This window comes from Ipomoea nil, unplaced genomic scaffold (assembly GCF_001879475.1).
Source record: "Ipomoea nil cultivar Tokyo-kokei standard unplaced genomic scaffold, Asagao_1.1 scaffold1834, whole genome shotgun sequence".
Classification (NCBI taxonomy): Eukaryota; Viridiplantae; Streptophyta; class Magnoliopsida; order Solanales; family Convolvulaceae; genus Ipomoea; species Ipomoea nil.
The window spans coordinates 738,394-759,562 of NW_017618262.1; the positions used below are offsets into that span (position 1 = coordinate 738,394).

At 34.0% G+C, this 21,169-nt stretch overlaps 1 protein-coding gene and 1 pseudogene across 1 annotated transcript; one reads left to right on the plus strand and one right to left on the minus strand.

Annotated features, from left to right (window-relative positions):
• Positions 1–5,099: 5,099 nt before the first annotated feature.
• LOC109192816 lies at positions 5,100–10,002 on the minus strand (annotated as a pseudogene).
• A 7,934-nt stretch (positions 10,003–17,936) lies between these two features.
• On the plus strand, positions 17,937–19,963 carry LOC109192817 (B3 domain-containing protein Os01g0234100-like). Its single transcript, XM_019343520.1, has 5 exons — positions 17,937–18,007; positions 18,180–18,335; positions 18,445–18,651; positions 18,759–18,849; positions 19,287–19,963. The coding sequence occupies exons 1-5, from the start codon at positions 17,942–17,944 to the stop codon at positions 19,961–19,963; spliced, it is 1,197 nt and encodes a 398-aa protein (XP_019199065.1). The 5' UTR covers positions 17,937–17,941.
• The last annotated feature ends 1,206 nt before the right edge of the window (positions 19,964–21,169 follow it).

The following is a 21,169-nucleotide window of genomic DNA, read 5'->3' on the forward strand; positions in this document are numbered from 1 at the left end:
GTGCAGCCGTCTCATCGTCGATTCTCTACTTCTTCAATCTTTCATCACAGATTCACACTTCTTCGATCTTCCAGTGCCTAATCTAATACACCAATAAAAGAATTTCCTCCTATTTCAACTATTGTTTGTGTGACCCATAGCCCGAAACACTAAGTCTCTACCTATTTGGGCATTTCACTTTCTATTTTAAGCTATTTCCTAAATTTCATACCTTACTGTCTGTTGCTCTATCCTCAACCAGAACGTGCCATCAGCTCACCACCGGACGTCTATTTGCTTCACTCTATCGTCAAATCAACGCCTTCCATCACCAACTAATCACAGCTTTAATTTTCAATCGGCGAAACTCCGGCGCTTTGATTTTCCATCGGCGACTCTCCGTCGCTCCGATTTTCTATCGTCGGGTCTCTATTGTGTTTATTTTCCATCGAAGACTCATTGTTGCTTCGATCGTCCATCATCGGCTCTCCATTGCTTCAATTTTCTACTGTCAACTCTCCTTTGCTTCAAATTTCCATCGCCGATTCATTCTGCTTCGATCTTTAATCACAGATTTTCTGCTTCTTAAATTTTCCAGCGCCGACTCTCTATTGCTTTGATATTCCATTTCAACTCTTCGTTGAATTGATCCACCATCGCAGACTCTCCACTGCTTTTATTTTTCATCGCCGGCTCTCTACTACTTTTGCGTTTCAAGCCCACTTCTACTACCTATTTGAGCCATTTACCCCTACACCGATGTAATTTAAATCTTTTTTTAGTTTGTGTGTTTGTATTAATATAGAGAATACATATATTGAAAGTGTAGAATGAGTAAAAAATAATTCAAATAGGCCTATCAATTTATTAGTCAATTTTTGTTGTATATTACCGTAATTGCTCTATTTTTTTTTTTTTTGAATAGTACTAACTCTAGCATCTGTTCAAACATACTTTCTCAACCTAATAAAGTACACAAAGAGGTCACTACATGCCAATTGCTCTATATTATTTCTTAAATCTCATTTCTCTTCATCACTTACTCCTTATTAATGTATATTTAGCTATCATATTTCTCTCAATTTTAGATAGTCTTATACTCTCTTTCAGCTAAATGGAAAATAATATAGTACTCCAACTGTCTTATTTTACATATCATGCTTGCCATTTTTTTTTTTTTTTTGAAAATATGCTTGCCATTTTTTTGATTAAACTAATAACAATTTTTATTTGTTTATTTTCTTTAATATTTTCTAATTTGTTTTAATTTTTTTGTGTTGAATAGAACTTTTAATATTATTTTTTCTAAATATGTAAATTTTATATAATAAAACTGATACAATTGTGGGTTCTTATATTATTATTATCTAAAAACATAATAAGTGTGGATAAATGTTGTACTTCATTTATGTTTGTTTTTTCCGTTAAGTTTTTTTATACATTATGCAATAAGAGTTGTACTTTACAATGCAATATTTTGGACAAACATACCCCTACCGTTATAACTTCCGTTATCTTTTCCACCATTGTTACCATGCACATGCATCCACCATATATTTTATTATCTTCTTCAATAATAATAATATATATACATTATATATTGGAGTTATATGTTAGTTATTTCCTACCATATAAATATCAAATGTATAAACATGTTTTACATTATTATTATTATTATTTATAATAATTTAAATATAAAAAAGCTTAATATAAAATACTAATATTGGGCACATATTTTTTGCGCATCGCGCATAAAAAATACTAGTTATTATTATATAGTGGGATAGCCACTAATATAGCCATAGTTTCTATTATTATTATTATTATTATATAGTGTGATAACCACTAATATAGGCATTTCATGGGCATGTATTACACTTTTCTAGCAGTTGGGTTAATGGGTGGTTTATGTGATCTTGTATATATGGCCACCTATGTAAATGTATAAGGAGTGAAGAATATATTAATGGATGTATGGTGACATTTCTCTTCTTGATCTCCATTTTCTGCAGTTAAACTATCACTCGAAGCATAGGTCCGAGTTGTTTTGTTCCTATCACTATCACAAATCAATATTTTCAAACCATTTGGAGTAGTGACCTGTGACCCTTGAAACTAGAACATATAATTGTTCATGACTAAATACAGGTTTTTTCAAGAATAGAGTTGTTCGAGACAATAAGTTTCTAATCACATATAAAGAGCCCTCATTGAGGATACACTTGAATTTGTCAACATGTTGTTGTTTGAATGTCAAGTGTATACGTGTACCATGATATATTAATTAATTACAAATTTTGAATAAATAAATAAATAAAAACAATTGTTTGAATGATGATACAGTTTCTGTTTGTTTCGTACAATATAAATAAAGTACCATTACAGAATTGTTCAATCACGGGTTAACAAAACTAAGCATGATAATGTAAGAATGCATGTACCAGATACAAAATATCATTACAAATTTATTATTGACCATAATCATTATTATCAATAATTTTATAGTTTCATAAATGATGCAAAATACCTTTAAAATTTTTAAAAATAAGCATATTGTACATGTTACACTAAGTCCATTAAAAATTTTAAAAATGGAACAAATTAAAATAATATTGGTTACGGTAATAAAAAAAAAGTAATAAAATCAAATACATATAACTCCAATCTTTATTTCCTAAATTACAGCAATTTAGGAATGGAATAACACAAAAGTTATTTATTACATGATTATTTATAACACAAAAGTTATTTATAAAAATTTTAAAAATAAGCATGATTATCTACAGAATACATATATTGGGATAATGTTTGAATGCATATATTGGATATAAAGATTTTAAAAATACAATAAATGGGAAAAAGTTTAATTAAACATTGAACACTAAATATGATAAATAATACAATTACAAAAATTTTTAATCACAAGTAAAAAAAACTGAGCATGATAATGTAAGAATGCATGTACTGGATGCAAAATACCATTACAAATTTATTAGTTGACCGTAATCATTATTATCAATGATGGTATAATTTCGTGAATGATGCAAAATACCATTCAAAATTTTAAAAATACAATATCTGGAAAAAAAAAGTAAATTAAACATTTAACAGTAAATAAGAATAAATAATACCTAAACATCTTCTAAAACAGATTCTAAGATTGTCGTGGTATAAGCTCCTCGATCGATTGTTCTTGACCTCGTACAGTCGAATCAACCGTACTCTTATTGCCCACATAGTATTGTAGGCTTTTATGGCATTGAGTACAACAAAAGTTGGGGCCATTACGTGCAAATTCTTTGATTATGGCTAAAACAATAACAGACACAATGGTGGTGGCACAGTAGGGTTGGGAATAGGTCAGGCCCCTTCGTAGGGGCCTAAGGCCCGGCCCGGCCTATTTAAGGCCTATATAGGCCTGACTTGTTTAGTAAAAAGGCCAGGCTTGGGCCCATTTTGAAGTCTATTAAACTAAACAGGCCAAGCCTATTTATACCAGGCTCGGTCTTCAGGCCTACATGCCTAGCCTATTTACACACACACACACACACACACACACACACACACACACACATACACACACACACACACACACATATATATATATATATATATATATATATATATATATATATATATATATTATTTGTAATATTAAGTTAGTATATATATTATGTTTATACCTAATATATTTTTATATGTACAATATAATTCCAAGTATATATAATTATCAAACCCTAACCCTCCGATCCACCTCCAAAATCGCATTCTAAATTATGATTCAAATATAAACATTGTTGTTAATCCTATTATAAGTGTTCTTATTGTTTAATTGTTCTTACTGCTAAATATTTAATAAAGTGTCACGACTTAATTAAGTGAGTTAATTGTTAACTATTTATGAGATTATATAGGATGACAATCAATAATACAATTGAATTCATTCCTAAACAAGTTAAGAACCATGTTGAAGTTGTGATTTGTTTTATTTTATTTTATATATTTTTTAATACTATTATATTTGCATTGTGGCGATATACTTATGTAGTTATATATTAATTTTGTATTAGCTAGGTATATTTCTTAAATTATTTAGAAATACTTATTAAAAAAAATGTCTAGAACTTTGTTATAGAGAGACACAGACAGGATATAGTGGTTTCAGTGTGGAGACAATCTGAAGAAGCCAAAGTAGCCCAGAGACTTCATGGTGTGCTCTGCATTTAATGTCCCTCTCATTTTTCATTTGCAGGTTTTGTTGTTCACCTGTAAACATAATTGGTCATCATCATCTACACCATTCTGAACCAATTGCTCATCATAATCCAAAATTATCCTATCATTTTTAATTTATCACAGAATACGTATTACTACATCATTAAAAACTCACCGTCATCATCACCTTCAACATCAACACATACGCCATCGTTACCTTATCCGACTACACTGTTGGTCAACACCACCACCGTCTGCGCAACAGCACCGCCGGACTCACCATCAGCTCTGTGTGTGTGCGCGCACGCGCGCGCGTAGAGAACGATGAGGAACAAACGAAGAACAAAAACAGAAATCGATGAAGAGATTAGGAAGATGTTGATTAGTATATATATTGGGAAATCTGTGTGTACGTATATGCTTATATATTAGGAGTAGGAGTTAGAATGGTAAGTAGGTTTAGAAAGATAATGATGATCATTGGGATATATATATATATATATATATATATATATATATATATATATATATATATATATATATATATATATATATATATATATATATAGGGGTAATCGCACTTTTGGTCCCTCAATTAGTGCTCATTCTGCAATGTCATTCTTAGTTCTCAATTTGAACACATTTGGTCCCTTAATTATTCGACCATTAAGTAGATTTGGTCCTTCTGTCTGTATGGCTGTTTAACAGCGTTTAAAGCATGGGTAAAAGTGGAATTTCACATGGCATTGTTTATAATAAGTAGCGGAAATCGCACTTTTGGTCCCTCAATTAGTGCCCAATCTGCAATGACATCCTTAGTTCCCAATTTGAACATAATTGGTCCCTCAATTATTTGACCGTTAAGCAGATTTGGTCCTTCTGTGAGACCATCAGTTTAACTCCATTTAAATCAGGGGTATAATTGAAATTTCACATGAGTAAGAATTGAAAGTAGTCTAGCCATCAACATAGCTGTGATTTCTGGTGATGATGGTCTGGTTAATGCCGTCGCCGATCATCATCAAGTATTTCTTGTTCTTGGCAATGGAGACGTATTCCTCGTACACGCTGGCAATCACGTATACGAGGAAGTAGCCGCCGTCGGTACAGAGTGTTGTTGGGAGCAGCGACGACGTCGTCATTAATGGTGGTAAAACTTCCACTCCCATCTTGACTCACAACCACAATGTCAGTCACCAGAACCTGGTTATCTTCCTGAGTTTGCAAGAACTTTCTCCGGGTAACTCGCTCGAAAATCGCCTTCATCTGTTCCGACATCTTCCGAGGCAAACGCCCGTTCCAGAACCCAAGCTGTTTCTTGGTCGGACGCCAAGCTCCGGCACCGGCGGCCTTCTTCTTCCTCGGCACCCACCCTTTAGTGAACAGAGCCAGAGAAACACTAAACATCCGCGTGTCGTTCGTCAGCGGCGCCACGATCCCATTCCTAACGCTCCATGTAACACCCCCCAAAAACAAGACCTAAAAACAAGTCTTAACACATGCAGATTAACAACAAAACACTAGCACAGCGGAAGATAGAAAGATAACTGGATAAAAGGAATCCAAAACGGGGTGTTATGCCACGTATACCACACTTGGCATACGCTACGGCGACAATCTGCAAGTGTATCACTATCCCAAAAACAACAAACTAGAACAATCTAAAGACATTGGCACACGGGCCTCAACAACACTGTCTAAAGATACAGGTGCTAAGTTACCGGCTCTAGACATCGCGCTCGACTACGCATCACCTGAAAGATACGAAGATAAACATCGGGGTGACGCCCGGTCAGCGAATAATGTTGGCAACCCACCAATACCGTTAAGTATCATAAATAGGTAGATATATAATATGAAAACCATTTTCGAAACGGAATACATATATATAAGTCAAAAGCCAAGATCAAAAGACAACACAAGACTCACCACTCACAAGGATAACACCGGGAACACGTCCCAACCACAAAGGTTAACCACACACAAGGATAAAGACTCACCCGACGGTAACACATGCCAAAACACCACAAGACTCCGTGACTACACACGTCACGAGAGAAGATCACACAACAACGGCTTCACAAGCCCTCGTGACATCACCCATCACGAGTTGATATGCCTTCCTTATGCCCTATTCCAACCTTATGGCTACCCCCAACCTTGTACCTTCAAAGCCAACCATTACCTCAAGAAAACCCCTGTACAGCCAAGTCCAACCTTATTCCGCCGGGACCGTCGTCCCCCACCTACAGACCACCAACGAAAACCCACCAATTCACGGCAACACATGCCTGGATAACACAACGTTATCCCCAAAACACGTGACTCAGCCACAACTCCATAATCACGTCACGGCCACCACGAGGACCGCTGCAATACCTTGGTGACTAGTGTCCCATACCACTAATCGTGCAATCCAAGTAGAGCCACACACGCACCACCACTCACACGAATCAAGCAACGGATTGCAAAAGAGGTATGAAACACACTCAATCAAGAGACGGGTCACCACCCAACGACAACAACGACGCTAGCATTAAGATAATAACTAGCAAGCTCAACAACGAGGAAACTCAAGATAGTTCCAAGGAACACACAAGACACCACACGGTTCAATGAAACACAATGTTGAACACTTAGCACGATTCACAACACCAAAGATCCTACATGGATACCTACCATATAGCTCTAGACCTACGAAACATCAAGAAGACGCTCAAATAGTTCCATAAAAGAACATTGGGAGGCCAAAAGATCAAAGACCGAGGCAAACAAATCACGGGGAACAAATCCCATCTCAACACCATCGTGTTCCCCGCGGGTGGACCCACGGGTAGTGCCCCACCCGTGGTCCCGCCCGCGGGTACAACACCCACAAGGCAACACGTTCCCGCGGGTAGGCCGGCGGGTGGTGCCCCGCCCGCCGTTCCGCCCGCGGGTACGTCCCTGTACCACAACAAATCCCTTCGGGGATTTTCTCCTTCAAACACAACTTCAAGTCCAACACATGCCAAATCTCACCAAACACAACAAAATGACTTAAACCAAGGAAAATGCCAAGCAATGGCACAAAAGAATCCTAAACACAAGCTCTAGATATGCAATATCACAAGATAAATGCATAAACTCTCACATTTCATAGCAAAACACAAATAGAAGCCAAGAAATCATATATAGGTAAGCAAAATAGGTTTTGTAGAGCATGGGTTACCTCTTGAAGACCAAAAGACTCTTTTTACACCACAACAAGCTCTCCACTAAGCTCACTAGCCAAACCCACTTCAAGATCAAACCAAAAGATCATAAAGATCCAACCTTTAAGAAAAAGACAACTAAGATGGAACCAAAAAGACTAGACAAGCTTATATCTTACCCTTCTAGATGCCAAAATAGAGGAAAGATTGAATCTTGGAAGCAAAGCTTGGAATCTTGACAAAGGCTTCTTTTGGCTTGAAGAACAAGCTACTCTTCTATTCTAGAGAGAAGGTAGAGATATTTTCTAGGAAATGTAAGGGATGAAATGAAGAAGTCTTCTAGGTTTAGGTTACAAAACTAGCTCTTGGTGAAAAGACAAAGATACTCTTACTAACTCTTAGAAAGTGTAAGGAACAAGGGAACTCCTCTCAAAGCACAAGGTACAACACCACTTAAAGATTGACTAGTCAAATACTAGTCTTTGAGTATCAAAAATCAGGATTTTAGGAATCAATTCCTCAAAAGAAATAGAATTAATTACTCAATTAATTCATGGTTTGGAGTGTGGATTTTTGGGGTGTCACACTCCAAGCCGACGACGTCGCTTGCAGGCTGTCTATATACGTCTGCGTGTTGGTGAGAATGGCGCTGAGCAATGTTTGCACGTCGTCGACTTCCAACACCGGGAGATACCGGGAAGTCCCGTTGACAGTCTTGAAAGAACTAGAGAGATAATCCATGTTTAAACCGGCGAGGAACTCGCAATCCTTGAGAGCTCGAACGGCGGTGGTGGTTAACGACTTGGAATTGCGGCGAAGGTACTTCTAGATTAATGACAGAAACGTGCGCGCAAGGATAAGGATTTGCAGACGGAGAATCGGCCATATGATAAGCTTAATTTCTAGACATTATTTAGAGTAATTTTAGTTAGTGATTTGCATAAATAAATTATGTTTTAGGGTTAATTATATTATAAATATTATATTTAGTATATGTTACTAGTTTAGACTAATTTATATGGGTTTTAATAAATATTAGGCTAATGTTACATTTATTAATATATAAAGAAGAGTTTTATTTTATCTATATTACTAAATTTATTTGTTAGTTTTATTCATTCTATTTTTAATAAGTGTTTTAATATTTAAGTTTAATTGAGTTATTATGTCATTAGTTTATAATTATTTTATTTTTAACTTTGTTTTGTTTTTTTTTTTTTTTCGGGAAGGATTTGCGCAGCAGTAAAGGAAAAAAGGTTAATTAGGTTAAAGGGTGGTTTTGCTTTCTTTAACGGTAGTAGAGGAAATTAAAGAGAGAAGGTCAAAAGGGTTTAGGGATTTGGTGATAGATCTTTTGGGAGACGGCAGAGACGAAACGGAACAGGAAAAAAGAGAGAAGAGATTCGATTGCAGCTTCAACAAGAGATTTCCGAGCTTCAATCACAGTTATCATCTCTTAGGCTTGAATTATTTGCCTTCTCTACTTTATTTCTTGTTTAAATTTTCAGAATAATATTCCTTGAATTGTTTATGCATTTAATTATGATTACTGGCTAGAACTTTAATTAGGGATTTGGATTAGCCTAAATTAGATTAATTGACTATTCTTCATGTGTTGATTCTTTTAATTTCAATTAGCTAATTGAGCTTGATTATATTTATTTTATGTATTTTAATTTTGAATTGTGTGACTGGCCATTGCATAATACTAATATTAGGGTTAATAAGAAGAACTGACAGGTGAATTATGAACCTAGAACTCGTAAGATAAACACAATTGACCTAAACTAGACATAGCTTTAGGTATTTGTGGTGATAATTGATTGTTACTTAATAGGTTCAATTAATGTTAGTGAGATATCGACAGATGATCACAGTTAATTGGATACAACCTAGTAGCTCGACGGAGTATTAGAATATAATTGGAGCAATCATCACTATAATTACAAGAATTAATATTTAGGAGAGTTTGCTAATTATCTAATAGGTGAACCCAAATCCCTAGTCTTCTCTTAATTGGAATTTTCTTTTCATTAAATTCATAAATATTCTTTTTAATCAAATTAATTCTATTTATTTGAGATTTCCCTTATCAACAATTTGATTATTAAAGATAACAGTTAATAGTGTTCTTCGTGGGATCGACCCTGGAATACTCCAGGAATTTATACTGTGATTGACTATGTGCGCTTGCAGATTATAGCAATCACCATAGTCGTAGACATTGGAAGAAGAGTTGTTGCTGGGGAGAACAATTTGGCAGTAAGATGGGTAGGGAGTGGACTTGCAAATGGTGGATGCCGAGACATTTCTCGACGGTGGCGGAGCATCTACGGCAGCGAAAATAACAACCGGGCAGAGAAAGGGGAAAAAATTAGCTTATTATATTCAAGGCTATGTGAAATTTCAATTATACCCCTGATTTAAACGGAGTTAAACTGATGGTCTCACAGAAGGACCAAATCTGCTTAATGGTCAAATAATTGAGGGACCAATTGTGTTCAAATTGGGAACTAAGGATGACAATGCAGATTAGGCACTAATTGAGAGACCAAAAGTGCGATTTCCCCTACTTATTATAAACAATGCTATGTGAAATTCCACTTTTACCCATATTTTAAACGGCATTAAACGGCCATATAGACAGAAGGACCAAATCTGCTTAATGGTTGAATAATTGAGGGACCAAATGTGTTCAAATTGGGAACTAAGGATGACATTGCAGAATGGGCACTAATTGAGGGACCAAAAGTGCGATTACCCCTATATATATATATATATATATATATATATATATATATATATATATATATATATATATATATATATATATATATATATTTGTTGAATCCAGTGCACCCCCTAATTAGGTGAGTTAATGAGCACTAATCTCTACCATTTATTTAGATTTTATTAATGTTACAGATTGGCATATTGTATTTTAGATCCGTGTGCTTTTGAATGGGGAAGGGGCTCTATTGTCTTTTGTGCGTTATTTTATTTTTGTTAATTATTTAGATTTGCGGATTTTTTGGTATATATTTATTGTTATTAGGTATCTTTCGCCAGTTTACCATTCTCATCGTTTTGTTTTACACTTCGCTGTTTCGATCCCCGAGAGAACTCTTCTGCTACCCGTTTGGTCTCACCGTCTGTTCAATCGCTTTGGATTGTCCGTCCGATAGCAGGGTTTACGACGGTCTCTCTTTGTGTTTCTCATGGTGGGTTCAAGCTCTAGGGCGTCTAAACGATTGAGAGGGAAATCTTCAAGTTCTACACCAGGTATCCACTCGATCAATTGTTGTTCTTTTTTTGGTGTTTTATTTGTTTTAAGAATTGTAGGTTTCTGTATCTTCAAGCTGTGGTATGTTTTCTCCGCCGGCGGGTGTGTTTTCGGGGGGAGTGGGTATGTAGATTGTGTGCTCGGCGGGGGGGGGGGGAGGGGGGGTAGGGTTGGAATTGTCGGCGGTTTAGTGGCTTTTGCAGGGTTTTTTTTTTAAAAAAAAAAAATTCGTAGTCTGTTTCAGTGTTTGTGAGGGGTATGAGGGCACGGTCTGGTGATTTCTTTTGTAATCGAGATCTGCTCGGTTTCGGATTGCCTCTTTTGGGGATATTGTATGTGTGTTTTTGGGGTGTGTTGTCTTCGGCGGAGTTGGTTTTTTGCTGGGTGGTTTTCGTCGGTGAGTTCGGCCAGGGGTGGCTTTAGGGTTGTCGTGATGGGCTATTTGTTAGTTGTTTTATTTAAATATATATTAGGGCGTAATAATATATATAATTTAATATTTAATATAATAATAATAATAATAATAATAATAATAATAATAATAATAATAATAATAATAATAGTAATAATAATAATAATAATGTAATAGAAGTGAAATTAAATTAGGAAGTAATGATTTTTTTAAAGCAACCATAAAGGTGTATATTAATGAAGCAAATAAGCAATAGATTCAGGAGGGACAGAGTCTCAAAACATCGAACTAGCCTGTGAGTAGGCGGTTGAAGCTAAAGAATGAGCAAGTGAATTCGCTGATCTAGGCACTAAATAAATGGAACAATAAATAAAAGTGGCCATAATGGTACTATACTGGTCCACGGCTAGCCCAACATAGGATAAGATTGAGGTCTAACGAGAGGCCAAGCTAGTCTGAAGCTCCGAACAGTTGGTGAATAAGCAAACTGATAAGATTGCGGAAGTAATGATTTAATATAAAACTTTACCAATAAATGTGAATACAATAAATGCATTCATATTGCTAGTCTCATTTGACCAATTATTACTATTATTATTACTATTACTATTACTATTACTATTACTATTACTATTACTATTACTATTACTATTACTATTACTATTACTATTACTATTACTATTACTATTACTATTACTATTACTATTACTATTACTATTAATATTAATATTACTATTAATATTAATATTACTATTAATATTACTATTACTATTACTATTACTATTACTATTACTATTACTATTAATATTAATATTAATATTAATAAATAATTATTAGATAAAGTTTAGTATTGTCAAAATTATGGAGAGGGTTTAATAAGAATAATTAGTATTATTAAGGTAAGTATTTATTATTATTATTATTATTATTATTATTATTATTATTATTATTGCTAAGTAATTAGTATTAATAAATAATTATTAGACAAAGTTTAGGATTATCAAGATTATGGAGAGGGTTTAATAAGAATAATTTGTATTATTAAGGTAAGTAATTATTTTGTTTATTATTGTTATTATTGGTAAGTAATTATTATTATTAAATAATTAAATAATTATAAGACAAAGTTTAGGATTGTCAGAATTATGGCGTACTTATTTTGTGTATTATTATTATTATTGGTAAGTATTATATAGTAGTATGTAAAATAAAGTAAATAAGGTAATAGCATTACCATTATTATTATTATTAAATAATAAATAATTATTAGGCAAAGTTTAGGATTGTCAGAATTATGGAGAGAGTTTAATAAGAATAATTAGTATTATTAAGGTAAGTACTTATTTTGTTTATTATTATAAGTTTAGGATTGTCAGAATTATGGAGTACTTATTTTGTGTACTATTATTATTATTAGTAAGTATTATATAGTAGTGAGGAAAATAATGTAAAAAAAGGTAATAGCATTATTATTATTATTATTATTATTATTATTATTATTATCATTATTATTATTATTATTGCTTTCACACTTTGGATGAAAAAATTTTGTGGTCGTCATTTTGCTTATATATATATATATATATATATATATATATATATATATATATATATATATATATATATATATAGGCTTGCCCAGGCGCGAAATAAGAATGGATTCTGTTCGTCCACGTGTCCAGATCTAATGGATGAGAAACACTGATTTTTTAAAAAAATACGGTGGCATTTTCGTAAATAATTGAACATTGAAGTGCAAGTAAAATGTATTACAAGTGCATGTAAAATGTATTATAGGTGCAAGTAAAAATTTACACTGAGCATCAATACTTAGTTGCACTTATAGTTCTAAGTAGTTGCACCTATAGTTCTAAGTAGTTGCACACATAGGTATAAGTGGTTGCATCTAGGTGTATGAATGTTTGCGAGTGGTTTTCAAGAGTATTACTACCCGCTGAACTCAGATCAATGAATGTTAACAAGACAAAATTACATGCACTTATAGGTGAAAGTAGGTGCACATATAGTTATAAGTAGTTGCACCTATAGTTATAAATAGTTGCACATATAGTTATAAGCACACCCAAGTGCATGAATGGTTGCGGAAAGTGAATGCTAACAAGGCAAAATTACATGCACTTATAGGCGAAAATAGGTGCACTTATAAGAGATTTTACTTGCACTTCGATGTTCAATTATTTACGAAAATGCCACCGCATTTTTTTTTTAAGTTATTAGATCTGGACACGTGTCACGCGCTGATTCGTTCGCATTTCCTTCCTGGGCACTTATTCGCACCTGAGTGCGTCCCTATATATATATATATATATATATATATATATATATATATATATATATATATATATATATATATAGAGAGAGAGAGAGAGAGAGATGTGTCAATGTTATCCGAAAGTTAAGGATTTGGATAATTTGATTGCATTAAACATGTGGGCTTCCACTTTGACTCCTTAAATGGTGAAATTAATTCTTGGGCCAATGAAATATATCAATCATTAATATGTGGATCATAGTTCAAATAATTGTGTGGAACATAAATAAAAAGTACATTATTTGAAAATATATTGTTTGAGTACTGAAAGTACATTATTTTGTATACTATTAAATAATGTACATTGAATACACGAATAATGTACTTTTAGTATATTAAAAATGTACCTTGTATTTAGAGAAAATAAATTATTTGAGTATTGAAAGTACATTATTTTGTATAATGTACATTCAGTACACAAATAATGTACTTTTAATATATTAAAAACGGAGTTTTTTATGGTCCACGAATGAGAAATTATGTGATGTCTTCAATCATTGTAGGTGCTTAAAAACTTTCTAACAATCTCTTTCTTTAGTAAGATAATTAAGAACAATTTTACATGAGTGTTATGTGCATGTGATGGATAGTGAATTGTTTTTCCTTCTTGAAAAAGAAATTGTAGCTATTTTCCAACTTCAATATCAATGTTGAAAATGTGAAATTTTGTTTCCATATTTTCAATTTGGAGAATATTTCAATTTGAACACATAAAAACTCTATAAGTGTGTTTAATTGGAGGAATTCTTCATTTCTCTGTATTCAACATCTCTTGTTGAGAAAGTATCCTATGAGCCCGCATGGGTAGCTCAATTGGTCATAGAGGTGAAACTTTGGAAGAATGACCAGGGATCGAGTCTCACCAGCGGCAGTGTGGGAGCAACTTCTCAAAGTGAGGGGGAATAAGTGAGGGGGGTTCCTTGTGCACAGTGAGCAACTTCTCAAAGTGAGGGATTTAGTCTCTGTGGTTCATCCCAAATGCTGTGGGGGGCCCTTCGGGTTGGGGTTCAACCTATTGGAAGAGAAAGTATCCTGCGAATGTTTTGACTTCTTCAAACGACATTATTTTGTTCATCATTATATGAATTGTTATGTCTCTTCTGAAAGTATAACATTTTGATCTTAACATTTTAGCTTCTTATGATATAGTTTGTTTCTTCTAGTTTTCTAACTCTTATGGTAGATTGTTCTTTTGCTTGCTTGGATTTTCTACCAAAGAGTCTTTTCTGGTTGATTAAGTCTTATGCTTAAATTAGACTTTTCTTCTAGAAGATTTTCTCTTCTGTTGTGACATTTTATTATGATTATGCTCTCTTTTGTTTGATCAAATGTTCTACTAGAGAGCATCTTTTGTTTGAAGTATCTTAGCTTCTAATTGATAAAGTATTTTGCTAAGGCTTCATTTCTGAATGTCTGTATACATTACTGTAAAAAAAAAAAAAATGAACAAAATTTAAAAATCAAACCTTTGCATATTGTAATAATTTTAATCAAAATTTTTAAATTTTAATGATGTTCACCAATATAATTTTACTCTTCAACCTAAAATATCTATCCAAACTCTCAACATATTGACATGTCATTTTAGGAAGTTTTCTTAATATTTATTATTATATGAACCAAATAATACTTATCTTTGCATCTCAAAAAAAACAAAATACTTATCTGATTAACTTGTAATCTTATGATTATCAACCGAAAGGTCTTTTATGATAGTTTAAGAAGATGAATCCATTGGCTGCCAATAAGAAGGTGATCAAGAGAAGGTCTCCTACTCCCAAGAAGGTTCAGGTAAACATGCATACATGCCATTGTTGTTTAATTTTGAAGTTTGATGCATAAAATAAGACTGAATACCCCTGCTTGCACTACACTTCCTCTTACTACCTTATTAGCTTACTATTGAGGAATGATGGGATTAGTGTTGGTTCTAATTGAGTTAATAACACAACTTACTTTGACGAAATAAGATATTTTGAGACTGTATATATGTTTTGGCTAATATAATGACTGTTCATGTTGTATTCCTTGTGCCAAATTGATTCATTTGAGGTTCTGCAACTTCCTGCTTACTTGGCCCGCACTATTTGATTGAGCAGGCTAAAGGTGAAGGTTCTAGGAGGGAGTATGGGTGTGTTGATGAAAACTCCTTAGCTCTGAGGAGAGCTCGAGAACTTCAAGCAAATCTTTCACCTCAATTTCCTAGTGTAGTGAAGTTCTTGCTCCATTCTCATACTGCTAGGGGATTTTGGTTGGTAAGTCCACATAATCATATCTCTTTGGTGTTAATTAGGTTTAATAAAGTAATCTAAGAATGATTATCACTGTGCCATCATTCTCAAATATAATATAATGATCTGATAGGTCTGCCAAAAGATTAGCATTTAAATTTTGTATGATTAATATATATATATATATATATATATATATATATATATATATATATAGTGAATAAGTATATGAATGTATGTATTTAAAAACATTTATAAATATTTATGAATACATATTTTGTTAATTTTATAATTTTGAATTAAAGAACTTGTAATCATTTTATTTATTTTTTTTTTATTTTTTTTGAACAAAGGGAAGGGTGAATCCCCAGAACTTGTAATCTTCGCTGCTTTGATCCACCATCGCTAAATCTCCACTGCTGTCGTACTGCCGACTCATAATGCACCCCTTCCGTGCAATGACCGTGCAGCCGTCTCATCGTCGATTCTCTACTTCTTCAATCTTTCATCACAGATTCACACTTCTTCGATCTTCCAGTGTGTACGTATATGCTTATATATTAGGATTAGGAGTTAGAATGGTAAGTAGGTTTAGAAAGATAATGATGATCATCGGGAAATATATATATATATATATATATATATATATATATATATATATATATATATATATATATATATATATATATATTGAATCCAATGCACCCCCTAATTAGGTGAGCTAATGAGCACTAATCTCTACCGTTTATTTAGATTTTATTAACGTTACAAATTGGCCTATTGTATTTTAGTTCAGTGTGCTTTTGAATGGGGAAGGGGCTCTACTGTCTTTTGTGCGTTATTTTATTTTTGTTAATTATTTAGATTTGTGGATTTTTTGGTATATATTTATTGTTATTAGGTATCTTTTGCCGGTTTACCATTCTCATCGTTTTGTTTTACACTTCGCTGTTTCGTTCGCCGAGAGAACTCTTCTGCTACCCGTTTGGTCTCACCATCCGTTCAGTCGCTTTGGGTTGTCCGTCCGATAGCAGGGTTTACGACGGTCTCTCTTTGTGTTTCTCATAGTGGGTTCAAGCTCTAGGGCATCTAAACGACTGAGAGGGAGCTCTTCCAGTTCTACACCAGGTATCCACTCGATCGATTGTTGTTCTTTTTTTGGTGTTTTATTTGTTTTAAGAATTGTAGGTTTCTGTGTCTGCGTGTGTGGTTATGGTATGTTTTCTCTGCCGGCGGGTGTGTTTTCGGGGGGAGTGGGTATGTGGATTGTGTGTTCGGCGGCGGGGGTGGGGGGGGGGGGGGGAGTAGGGTTGGGATTGTCGGCGGTTTAGTGGCTTTTGCAGGGTTTTTTTTTTTTTTAAATTTTCGTAGTCTGTTTCAGTGTTTGTGAGGGGTGTGAGGGCCCGCTCTGGTGATTTCTTTTGTGATCGAGATGTGCTCGGTTTCGGATTGCCTCTTTTGGGGATATTGCATGTGTGTTTTTGGGTTGTGTTGTCTTCGGTGGAGTTGGTTTTTTGTTGGGTGGTTTTCGTCAGTGAGTTCGGCCGGGGGTGGCTTTAGGGTTGTCGTGATGGGCTATTTGTTAGCTGTTTTATTTAAATATATATTAGGGCGTAATAATATATATAATTTAATACTGAATATAATAATAATAATAATAATAATAATAATAATAATAATAATAATAATAATAATAATAATAATAATAATAATGTAATAGAAGTAAAATTAAATTAGGAAGTAATGATTTTTTTAAAGCAACCATAAAGGCGTATATTAATGAAGCAAATAAGCAATAGAGTCAGGAGGGACAGAGTCCCAAAACATCGAACTAGCCTGTGAGAAGGCGGCTGAAGCTAAAGAATGAGCAAGTATTTTGCTAAGGCTTCATTTGTTTGATCAAATGTTCTACTAGAGAGCCTCTTTTGTTTGAAGTATCTTAGCTTCTAATTGATGAAGTATTTTGCTAAGGCTTCATTTCTGAATGTCTGTATACATTACTGTAAAAAAAAAATGAACAAAATTTAAAAATCAAACCTTTGCATATTGTAATAATTTTAATCAAAAATTTTAAATTTTAATGATGTTCACCAATATAATTTTACTCTTCAACCTAAAATATCTATCCAAACTCTCAACATATTGACATGTCATTTTAGGAAGTTTTCTTAATATTTATTATTATATGAACCAAATAATACTTATCTTTGCATCTCAAAAAAACAAAATAGTAATCTGATTAACTTGTAATCTTATGATTACCAACCAAAAGGTCTTTTTTGATAGTTTAAGAAGATGAATCCATTGGCGGCCAATAAGAAGGTGATCAGGAGAAGGTCTCCTACTCCCAAGAAGGTTCAGGTAAACATACATACATGCCATTGTTGTTTAATTTTGAAGTTTGATGCATAAAATAAGACTGAATACTCCTGCTTGCACTACACTTCCTCTTACTACCTTAGCTTACTACTGTGGAATGATGGGATTTAAGGTTAAATTGGTTAATTTCAGTTTCTTGGCACTATTTGAGCAGGCTAAAGGTGAAGGTTCTAGGAGGGAGTATGGGTGTGTTGATGAAAACTCCATAGCTATGAGGAGAGCTCGAGAACTTCAAGCAAATCTTTCACCTCAATTTCCTAGTGTAGTGAAGTTCTTGCTCCATTCTCATACTGCTAGGGGATTTTGGTTGGTAAGTCCACATAATCATATCTCTTTGGTGTTAATTAGGTTTAATAAAGTAATCTAAGAATGATTATCACTGTGCCATCATTCTCAAATATAATATAATGATCTGATAGGGTCTGCCAAAAGATTTCTGCACTTCTCATCTGCCAAACCATGATACTGCCATTATTTTGGTGGATGAAAATGGAAGAGAAACAGAGAGCAAGTACCTTATTGAGAAGCATGGCCTGAGTGGTGGATGGAGAGGATTTTCCCTCCAACACAACTTGGTTCCCGGGGATGTTGTAGTTTTTCAGCTGATCCAACCTCTCAAGCTTAAGGTAACCCCATCGATCCACCCTCCATAGCCTATCGGTGTCCTAGTTTTTCAACTTATCTTCAGCCTTCAAAGAATTGGCCTCATTTTTACTCCTTTTCCTTGTTTTAGGTGTACATTGTTCGGGCAAATGACTCGGCAAATATTGCCGGTGCTATCAGCCTTCTGGATTTAAGTCCTTATGCACACCCAATTGAAACTGGTATGTATGTTTTCCTTGTTTCTTTTCCATTAATTGAATAAAGTCTACAAAAAACCTAATTGATGTCCTCTCAGTTAGTTGTGTTACATTGCCTCATCAACGGGAGTGCTACTGACTCTGTTAAAATGTAGTATATGTTCATCATATCTACTTTCTAAATCTATTATAAAAAGTTAATATCACCCCACTAAGACTCAAGCACATGACTTCCTATTTGGGACAGTCAAGTCATTGGCTGATATATTGGTATTATTCTGAAGAATGTATTGTATATTTTATATCTCATCAATAGCTTTATATTAGGCACTGATTCACTAACAATTTCTAGTTATTCATCCATCAATCCAACCAAACTATGCCAACTTAGACAAACCAACATATATAATATTCATTAGGACTGATGAAGCATATATGCATAACTTTTTCTGTTATTCCAGAGGGTTTACTGCTGGAAGGTGATGATATTGAGGAAAATGTTCTGAGAATTGAAGATGCTCCAGATCAGTTAACCAGAATAGAGCATGAAGGTGAGAATCTGGAGAGAGAAGTCTCTACCTCAGACCACTTATCTGCAGAGAATGTGGTTGAGTTTTCACAGGTGAAAAACTTCGAGGATTTTAAGGTTGTTGTCAACAACATAAACATAGATTCTAAGATCTCCGAAGATACCAGGCTCAAGTACTACGAGCTGTGCCGTAGTCAAAACGCGTATCTTCATGAGCTTGAAGAGCCTGGATTGAACTACACGCTAATCGCCGGGGCAATAACAGAAACTGTGAAAATCGCCGATGGCATCAAAGCTGCCACGCTCGCAACGGGCCGTGATGTTTTGGAAGTATGGGATACAACTCTGATAGGGGTGGGGAATTTCGGCATGGAAGTGGGGTTCTTGCGCGGCAGGATAAGCGAGCTGATTAGGATGTGCGAGGCCGCCGAAATTGTTGCCGGAAAGGAGAAAGAAAAAGCCATAGCTGAAGCGGAGATGAAAGATCTCTTGTACAAGGTGTCAAAGGTGAGTGCTGCGATTAAAAATTTAGATGAGGAGATCCAGGCACACAGCGGCGAGGAGAGGGTTGAGGAGGTTTTCAAGAATGTTGCCAGTGCTAATTGGTGAAAACCCTTTGAATGTTATAATTATTGTATTATATGATTTAGTTAGCGGATGATTTGGGCAAAACTAGTAGATTAGGAAAATTATTTTAATGTGTATGGCTATTGTAATTCATTAGTGGCTAATTTGTAGGGAATTTGTTAATCTATTGCAATAGCTGGTGTAGTATGCTAAAGGAATAAGCCAAATCCATTCTGAATTTTAAATACACAAGTTTTTCTTTTCTCTTCTTGAATTTCCTTTATATATATAGAATTTTGAGCGGATTCCTCCCGTGCGTCGATCGTGCAATCATCTTATTAATGCCGATTCTCTACTTCTTCGATCTTTCATCACAAATTCTCTGCTTCTTCCTACCTGTTTGAGCCTTTTACCCTTACACCGAGGTAATTTTAAAATATACAAATAAAATTATTACCACTTAACAAACTTGGATTTAATACCAAGGCTATGAGGTAAGGATGTATTGGTAAGCCAAAATCCCTGTATCTAGGATCATATGGACTATTCATAACGGGTCTACACAAGATACTATTACAATTGTGAAATATATACACATGCACTTTAATTTAAAAGAGGTAAAACACATTGAAGGCACCACCGGATAATAAAAACTTGAATTAAAGAACTTGTAGTCATTGAAAGGATAGGGATATGATATCAAAGAATTGAATGTGAAAATAAATTAATCTATCATCTATATATCATTATCATTATAAAGCAAAAACTTGTTGGTTGATTTTCTCCGCCTTAACAAAATGCTACCGTTTTGATATGTGATATAAATCAGTCCGAATTAAATGTTGTTCACATTGCCCTCTGTGGTTTTGCCGGCTAGATTTTGTGTTGGAATATCACATTTTTTTAATTTTGTCTATCACCAATGTAAATATTAGCCGCCTAATTAAAGAGAATATTCATTAGATATCCGGCTAGATTTTGTGTTGGAATATCACATTTTTTTAATTTTGTCTATCACCAATGTAAATATTAGCCGCCTAATTAAAGAGAATATTCATTAGATATTATTAATTACATCGAGAAGCCAACCTGCAATCTATGTAATAAATAACCTTGCAAGTAACCAAAGATACATCTAATTGAATTTGAAATGATTCGAACACAAGCATAATGAATGTAATATTGGATTAAGAGACGTTTTGTTCAGTTTTCATATTTCCAAGACACTCTTTAGCCTCTATATAAAGC

Bases quoted from the DNA above. Each gene is read 5' to 3' on its own strand.
- LOC109192817 (XM_019343520.1), top strand. From the start codon at position 17,942: ATGAATCCATTGGCGGCCAATAAGAAGGTGATCAGGAGAAGGTCTCCT. The intron at 18,652-18,758 runs GTAACCCCATCG...TCCTTGTTTTAG, and splicing joins TCCAACCTCTCAAGCTTAAG to GTGTACATTGTTCGGGCAAA. The intron at 18,850-19,286 runs GTATGTATGTTT...CTGTTATTCCAG, and splicing joins TGCACACCCAATTGAAACTG to AGGGTTTACTGCTGGAAGGT.